The 8,839-nt window shown below is 36.2% G+C and overlaps 2 protein-coding genes across 5 annotated transcripts in view; both read left to right on the forward strand.

Annotated features, from left to right (window-relative positions):
- Positions 1-432, forward strand: part of LOC140324197 (protein TASOR 2-like) — a 29,932-nt gene extending 29,500 nt beyond the window's left edge. For 3 of the 4 annotated variants that reach the window (XM_072401861.1, XM_072401862.1, XM_072401863.1), the window contains one exon: positions 298-432. In XM_072401861.1, coding sequence (XP_072257962.1) covers positions 298-348 — 51 coding nt within the window. In that variant the 3' untranslated portion in view covers positions 349-432. The remainder of the gene's footprint in view (positions 1-297) is intronic. The other variant, XM_072401864.1, reaches the window with a different exon arrangement.
- A 315-nt stretch (positions 433-747) lies between these two features.
- The window catches only part of TASOR2 (transcription activation suppressor family member 2), a 19,783-nt gene continuing 11,691 nt past the window's right edge, over positions 748-8,839 (forward strand). Inside the window, exons 1-5 of the mRNA XM_072399061.1 lie at positions 748-1,101; positions 3,737-4,093; positions 5,246-5,311; positions 5,987-6,268; positions 8,149-8,827. Of these exons, the coding sequence (XP_072255162.1) occupies positions 748-1,101; positions 3,737-4,093; positions 5,246-5,311; positions 5,987-6,268; positions 8,149-8,827 (1,738 nt within the window). The remainder of the gene's footprint in view (positions 1,102-3,736; positions 4,094-5,245; positions 5,312-5,986; positions 6,269-8,148; positions 8,828-8,839) is intronic.

Genomic DNA, 8,839 nt, shown 5'->3' on the forward strand with positions numbered 1-8,839 from the left:
TATTTAAATAAGTATAAAATTATTTCCACTTTAAAAAATAAGTCCACTCTTTAGCAAAATACAATGTCACAGCTCAGCAGACTGGATCCTAGGTAGGTGCCAAAATTTATTTTTTGTAAGCCTAGGAGACTGGGCCACTAAAGAGCATTGCATGTTATACTCTTTTGCATAAACCTGCTGCTCAAAATAGAGGATTAGAGCTTTTGGAGGGCATGCGGTCACATTAACTGGATTGCTTCTATATGTTAAATATATATGCTTTATGTTTCTGTAATCCATTCTTATCTCTAATTCTAGGTGAACCCCAGGGAAAGTGAACACAAATATTCCAAGCATTTCTCTAATTAAGAAGAAACTCAGAGGTCGAGTGGCCCAGAAAAATGTTTTAGTACGGTACCTGAAGATTTATGTTCAGCAGTTTGTATAAAGGATGCAAGTGTTGAAAACAGTTATTTGTCTGTGTCACCTGGACCTATCGGAAATACACAAGCAGAAGCATTCCCATTACACGATAACAGGTCGCCTCTGATTGATGATGAGAACCATCACGCTGCAACCGAAAGTCAGGCCATACCTCAGGAGTACAGTTTTGTTACAAGTAGTGCTGTTGATGATACAGAGGTTTCACTTTCAGAGTCCTCAAACATTAATAGTACTGCAGATATCTTCCATGAGGATGATAGACATTCTGACCATTCAGAAGACACAGAAGAAATTTTTCTCAAGAAAAGAAGTCCTGTTTCCTGGATGCAGTCTATGCAAAATTTAAAAGCAAACTCTGAGAAGCATGAAACTATATTGGAGCCTGCTGACGGCAGAAATTTACTAGAAGCCAAGCTTCAAGATGTAAATGTGGACTCATCTGTGGGACAGAGTAATGAAGACAAAGAATCAAATCTGTCAAATGCTCACTTAGTCAGTACAGGTAGTAATGGTAGTGAGTTAGGAATGCGAGAGGAAGAGTCTTGTTTCATTAATGGTACGAAAGCTTCATCTTTTGGGGAAAACCAGACAAATGTAAAATTTAGCAACAATGAGAACTTGTCATCTTTTACAAGCCTGGAACATGACTCCAATACTGCTCTTTTGGAGAATGGAAAGGTAACTGTTACTTTTAATTACTATAAATCAGTAATAAAAATATATATAATTTTTTTTTTTTTGCTTTTCCATGTGTTAAGCATTGACATTATTTAAATTTGAAATTGTTTATGGTATATACATTTGCAAATCTCAAACATTACAGCTGCTTGAAGCTACCTGTTTAAGCATCTGCTAAGAGCTGTAGAAGAAGGGAATTTTAAAATAAATATGCAAAACAGAACTCTAGAATTGTAAAAAGAACATGTCCACAATTAATATATCATAAAATAAGGTTTTGGGTGTATTGACATTCTAAATACATTGGGTAAATCTATGTTTGAGGTTTTGTAGCACCATTAAAATGTGGAGACAAAGTTGTCTGTAGCAAATTCTGCAGCACAATACTAATATTTAAAAGCTGATTACACACACTACCCAAGAGAAAAGTCACTCAAACAGCCTTAAAACATTAAATCTCGGACCATGGCACACTTGTTTGAAAATTGTCTTGGTTTAGGGTACACCACTGGCTGTTTTGCAGTCCACACAGAAATATACCTAATAGCCACTGGTAGCCAGACAATGGTAATAAACTTCAGTGTTCTAACCCCAGAATTGTTTTTTCAACCAGATGGTAAAAAAAAAGTTATTTTGTCATTGGTGTCCAGTAACTGCTTAAGTGTGTCAGCTTTCTATGTACTGCCCCCTCCTAATACTTTGTTTCAACTCTTTATTGCCCCATACATGTAGCCATCTTCCCTTAGCAGCCCAATACTTTAGGGTGCTTGATGTTGGCACAGGTTCACTTCCACAACAATTTTTTTTAATGAATGTGACCTAAAGCATCTGATTTTCCAACAAGTCCTCAAAAGTAGATGGACACCTTCCTAAACAAATAAAACATAAACTATTATATTCATGTATTTTTGATTCATTGAAAAAATGATCTTATAACATCTGCCTCTGGCAAAACTAAGTGAATCATGTTCTCAGTATTTGGTGTGACCCTTTTGTACATCAATAACTGCAACTAAACATCTGCAGTAACTGTTAATAAGTCCCGTACATCGACATTTAGCCCATTCCTCCATACAGAACAGTCCAGCTCTTTTGATGTTGGTGTTTTTCTTGTATGAACTAGTTGCTTTAGGGCTTTCTATTACATTTCAATTAGATTAAGGTCAGGACTTTGAATTGACCATTCCAGAATATTCACTGTTTTTTCTACTTTAACCATTCTTTACAGTTCACAGACAGATGAATCCTCCTCTAGAATTCTCTGGTATGGTTCAGAATTTATCATCAGTGAAAAGCAGTCCAGGCCCAAAGCAGAACACTCCCTCTACCATGTTTCACAGATGGGATAATGTTCTCGGTGAAATGTAGTGTTTTTCTTTCTCCAAATGTAACACATTTAAACCAAAAAGTTCTCTTTTGGCTTTGTCCGTTCACAAAACATTCTTCCTGTTTTCTTTCACGATCCTTTCCAACGACTAGCACTGCACGATGCATGAATGAGTGATGTACATACAGCAGCGTTCTGCTCTATGCCGAGGGGAGGGGGAGAACGACGGAGTGGCACCCTGCTGTGCGCTCTACCCCCTTCCCTTGCATTAGGATCGTTAGTCGTCTGTAGATCCGCCAGGACAGTTGTTTGGACAATAAACGACTGGCGCTGTACACATGCCATATTCTCGGCCCTGAGCTCATTATCGGGGGAAAACCATTGGACGTGTGTACGTAGTTTAAGTGAGACAGGCCTTACTTAGACATTACCATGTGTTCCCTTGTAAACACTCTCTTTTACACTTTTACACTTCTCTTTGGGTTATCTTTGAGGTATTCCCTCCATTTATACACAATCTGACTGCTAATTGTCCAAAGTCCAAACTCTTTAGAAATGGCCTTCTATGGTGCTCTGTTCAGCTTTATGGGCAGCAACAACTTTCCCTGTTCTTTAAATAAAGCAGGGTCTCTAACTGATACCTGGTTGTCATCCCATTGATTGAAACCATCAGACTCTGATTACCTTCAAATTTTATGAGGATCCTAAGGATTTTTTTAATTTTGTGAACGCAGATAGGTTATTGGATCATTTTTTCAATAAGTATGTGACCAAATATAATTGTTTTATTTTGTTTGTTTAACTAGGTTTTTTCATCTACATTTAGGACTGAAAATTAGATGACATTTTAGGTCACATTAATAAACAAATGTAGAAAATTGGGTAACCTACCTTTCCATTTCAGTCTGCAGCAACTGTAATCTATGTAATTTCCTGCTTGTGTGATTGATTCAATGATTTCCCAGAAATCTGCACTAAAATACAAGTAAAATTGTAGGAATCCTCTGTGTTCAGTTTAGGTTTTGGTGATAAATTCCCTAAAATGTAATTACTTCTAAATGGATGCAGATACTGCAGCTTCCCTCAATAAATAATATGAAGTGTATTGACTGAGTTGAACCAACCAGATACTCCTGTTCAGGATTTAGCAAAGGACGTGGTGTCATTGATAATTCTTCAGAACAGGTAGAGGTAGGAATCTGCTGCAAAGTTTTTAACCCCAAGTACCCAGAGGGAAAGTTGTTTTTTTGTGTTTTTTTTAAGAAGTGCATATTAATTTTTCTACATTTGTTATATGAGTTATTATAGGCTTTGGAGTCTGGGATACAATTAAGTAATGGTGACCCTTCGACTCTTAAAAGCCCAGAGGAAACAAGAATTTTGCCGGAGTTACTGCACAGTGAAGAATCTAGTGAGCAAAAAGAAATTGAAGACCAAGCCACATGTCACATGCATTTGCTGGCAGAGAGTAATAACATAGCAGATTCTTGTACTGGCATTGAGTCTAAGGATGACAAAGATTCCAATGTTGATTTACAACTCACAGCTAATACAAATAAAGAAGATTCTTCCACACATGAAGAAATGAAAACATTGAAGCAATCTTCAGATGAGCTGGTAGAATGTCAAAAAGAGTCTGTGCTTGCTAATAATGTCACTGGTGAGGTCAGTACCTCTAGTAGCACGTTGATAACTATTACCGCAATACCTGGTGGTTTTACCTTGTTTGAGCAGCAGCACCATGAATAATGTTGGCTTGCCTATTTCTGTGCTGCAGAATTACTATGTTAACTTTTAACATGTATATGTTAATTGTGGTTTATAAAGACAATAGCAAATATTCCAATTACATGACAAAAGGGAACAATGTAATAGTATAAACAGTTTGTGATAGCAAGGAGAACACTAAAATTCCAAGTCAACAAGAGATACTAGGTTATAGTAAATAATGGTAGGTACAATTTCACTAACCTCCTGTTAAGAACAAGGTGGGTCCATGACTATTGATGGCACATGCTGCGAAAAATCTTACCACAGAAACAGAAAATGACAAAGATGTATTCCATTTGTAATTATTTTATAGGGGGATCTCCTTCCAAGACTCAGCTGCTATATTGAAAACATTTTCTGTAGTTGTTGTCTTATAGAAGAGATTGACTATAGTAATAAAACTTTCCTAGGTTTCAGGGAAAAAAAGTTGCATTTTTTTATTTTTCTGCAAGGAGATTTTAAACTACTCCATACGAAATAGGAATTGTAGTTTTGTCAAAAACAAATGCATGGTTGGTGGAGAAGAGGAAAGCTAGCAATGGAGAATTATTTCCCCCCCCAAAAGCAGAGTCATTTAGGGCTATATGTTTGGCACCTCTAGAGTAGAAGACGCTTTAATGACAACAACCGGAAACTTTTGTTAAAATGATTTTATTATCTTTAGATGTAAACATTTTTGTATTTCTCAAAGTATTTTTAAGGTCAAACCATTTGCAAATGGTAAAAAAAAACTTTTTTGCCATTTTGATCTCTAAGGATTTCTATTCACTACTATACTGTAGACCAAAAACAAGTGAGAGAAATCTTTGCAATGTGGGTGAAATGACCTTAAACAGTTATCACTGAAACATGTCTACTTTGAAAAAAATCCTTTATATTTTTGTGTTTTCAATTACAATTCAAAATGTTTAGTTATATTTTTCTTACTTTAAGTTCCCATAACAGTGATCATAATGACAAGTGGGAAGCATAAATGATCTTACATAGACACAGACAGCAATATTACTTCATCTAATGCACTTTATTCTCATCCTATTTTTATTACAGGTACAAGAAATGTTGACAGCTGGTTCTAGTTATACTCAAGAGAATGAACATTCGTATGTTAGCAAGGTAATCATGACTCTCCTATGTCTGTATAATGCACACTGATTTCACATATATTTTATACAGTCATGAGAAAAAGAAAGTACACTTTTAATTCAAAGATTTTATCTATAAGAACAACAAAATCAGCTGGTCCCAAAATTTTTAGCCATGTGTGAAAAACTGAGTGCACTCGATGATTCAATATATGGTAGAACTACCTCTAGCAGCAATACCTTAATGTAAAAATTTTCTGTAGGACTTTATCAGTTTATATCAGAATTGTGGAGGTAGTTTGGCCCGTTTTCCTTTACAACGTTACTTCAGTTCATTAAGGTTTTCAAACATTTGTTTATTCATAGCTTCCATAATGTTCTGCAACTGCCTTGATTCTTTTCCACTTGTGAAAAGTCTTTCTCTGTGCAGAATGATGGACTTCATATTGTTTGGCCTTACAACCCTCCCCAGGTTAATGGGCAGCAACATTTGCTGTTTTATGACTTCTTTGGCATTGTGTTAACACATGTAGATGCTTCAGACAAGCAAGCTGTCGAAATATCTGTGTTTATAGAGATTGTCACACTTGCTGAAGATCAGTTAATGCACAGAAGTGCATTTGATTAAACTGAAAAAAAAATGGCAATAACTGTAAACCAGTTAAAGTGGAAAAATCCTGTTTATCTTCTGTTTGCTACTTTATAGATTGCTGCTTTTGAGGACATGGACAAGCTTGAATTAAGCCCTAGCTCCAATGAGGCTTCAGATATTGAGGATATGGATACAAACAATGCCTGCAATTCTGACCAAGAATCACCAGGGAAAACCAATGAGGAAGAATCACTTAGTAATGATAAGCTTCATCTGGCAGATCCCTCTGCAGAAGCTGCTGTGTCTTTATTCCACCAGAATGATGACAGAAGCCCTGAAAATGATAGATGCCTGGGAAACGCAGTGGTCATGCAAGTTTCAGATCCTGACACTGAGGTATGTAAAAAAAAATGAATTTTGCTGATTTGAGAGATTTTTATAAAGCATGTGTTGTTTTCTTAGTAGGAAAATGAAAATACTGATCCCCTCCCTTTTTTTTTTTATTTTGAACCAAATCTATTATGGTTTTTCTAGTTTATGCATGTTCAGGTCATTCTTCTTAAGGCATGGGGAATATATGATGATGTATGCTGTTTAGACCTGTTAAAGAAACACTATTTATTCTATGAATAAGGATATACCCATACATGAAGATTAAAAAACATAGGCAAAACTAAATAATAGTATATCCACACTTCCTCCTAATAAATGGTAGAAAGTTTTCAAATAATGAACAGCAATTTATCCTTTTCTGAAAACATATATTTAATATTATGTTCCTAATATACGACAACTGAAAGCTGTCATTGTCTATTGCTACTGAAGTATTAGGAATTTGAATGTTTATTGTAATCATAAATCAATATTCCAAAGTATATATTTTTTATTCGATTCGTCATATTTTACCTTGGCAATGCCCGTGTTGGGTTGGTAGACGTTGGTCAGCCACTAGCCACTAGCTACATATGAGCCAACAAATGCAGGAACGGTATTATGTTTACTTCTCTGACAGCAAGTTATAAACAGATGATTCATATCAATGAGGACCTTACTGTATTACATTGCCCATAAGTTATACGTCTCACTGCTTGTCACTGCCAGTCAGATTACAGTGAGCCTACAATGATATGAAAAGGTATGCAGTCATATATGCCAGAAGTTACAACTACATGGTTGTGCTAGGTGACTGATTCAAAGAAATAAAGCTATTGAGTTTGATGAGAACAAGAAACTTCTGTTTGAAGAGTTAAGAAGGTTCCTTGTTTTTGTTGTGACAGTTTTCTTTTAAAATGTTAGGTTAAATTGAGAATCATTTTAAAAATAACAGAAAAAGCCAAACACAAAGAATAATACATATAATATGTACCTGTTAATTGGCATGTACCCATCAAGTTTACTAAACCAAATTAGGAAGTCCTGTAGTGGTTAAGTAAAAGATCATTAAAATTCTAAGCAAAGAACAGTTGTTTGCAAGACATTAACCCATTCATAAAGGTTTTCCCCTCAACCTTACAATGGTCAGTCAGCTGACTTGACTGATGCAGTGTGTAATCCCTGAACATTTTGACTAACTTGTCCACATATCGGGTGCAAAGAACTTTTTCAGTGTGTTAGAAAAAATCAGCAGTAAAGCTTGGTACCAAATGTTTAAATGACATAAATATTGCACGTGTTACTGAAATAGGTCTTAGACATAAGAAATGACTAAGAATTAAAAATTAAAAAAGTCTGCCTTTATGGTTCTATTTTGATGGCATCTACAGAATTGGTCTGTTTAAAAACTGGGAGATATTATTGTACCAATAGTACCCCAATCGTTACTTTTTATTATTAATTATACAGTATTTATATAGCGCCATCATATTACGCAGCGCTGTACAAAGTCCATAGTTGTGTCACTAACTGTCCCTCAAAGGAGCTCACAATCTAATGTCCCTACTATAGTCATATGTCATTAATGTAGTCTAGGTCAATTTAGGAGGAAGCCAATGAACCTAACTGCATGTTTTTGGGATGTGGGAGGAAACCGGAGTACCCGGAGGAAACCCACGCAGACACGGGGAGAACCTGCAAACTCCATGCAGATAGTGTCCTGGCTGGGATTCGAACCTAGGACCTAGCGATGCAAAGGCCAGAGTGCTAACCCCTGAGCCACCGTGCTGCCCATACTTAATAACAAATAATGTCTGCTTGTGGTGTTTTGTTTTGTTTTCTTTTCTCTGGTGGTCGTTACTTTTTTGTGGTATAAATATGTTTTGTTTTTTTTTTTTCCCTAGATGAATGGAAATGAAAAGCCAGATGAAATCCTAGCAGGCCAAATTCCACTTCCACCCTGCAACCTTGGTGCTGATAGAATCCACAGCATTCCTGGAGTGTCTGCAGGCCTTCAAGCAAACTGCACAGAAGATGTTGACAGAACTTTGTTTAAGCCTAATAAAGTGGGACATATCTTTGAAATGGATAAGGGAGAAGAGCCATCTGTTAATACATGGACTTTCTGTGATAAGGAAGATAGTCCTCAAATTTTTTCTAAAATATTTGAGGAAGATACAAAATGTTATGGGAAAAAATCATCATCGATTGATTCGGAGGACATTAACACTGCTGACTTGGAAAATCTAGGAGAAAAGTCTTTATTGCCTGCCTCTGAACCCAGTAAGGTTGTCAATTTGGAAAGCCCTGGAGAAAAGTCCTTATTGATTACCTCTACGTCCAGTATGACTGCAGATTTAGAAAGCCCAGATAAAAAAGCTTCAATGCTTGATTCTGAGTTTAGTAGGGCTGCTAATTGGAAAAGCATAGGTGAAAATCCCCCATCGCTTGGTTCTGAGTCCAGTAAGACTGCAGTTTTTGAAAGCCTAGAAGAAAAAGCTTCATTGCTTGCTTCTGAGTCCAGTAAGACTGCAGATTCAGAAAGCCTAGAAGAAAAAGCTTCATTGCTTGGTTCTGAGTCCAGTAAGACTGCAG

The sequence above is a fragment of the Pyxicephalus adspersus genome, chromosome 2, assembly GCF_032062135.1.
Source record: "Pyxicephalus adspersus chromosome 2, UCB_Pads_2.0, whole genome shotgun sequence".
Taxonomy (NCBI): Eukaryota; Metazoa; Chordata; class Amphibia; order Anura; family Pyxicephalidae; genus Pyxicephalus; species Pyxicephalus adspersus.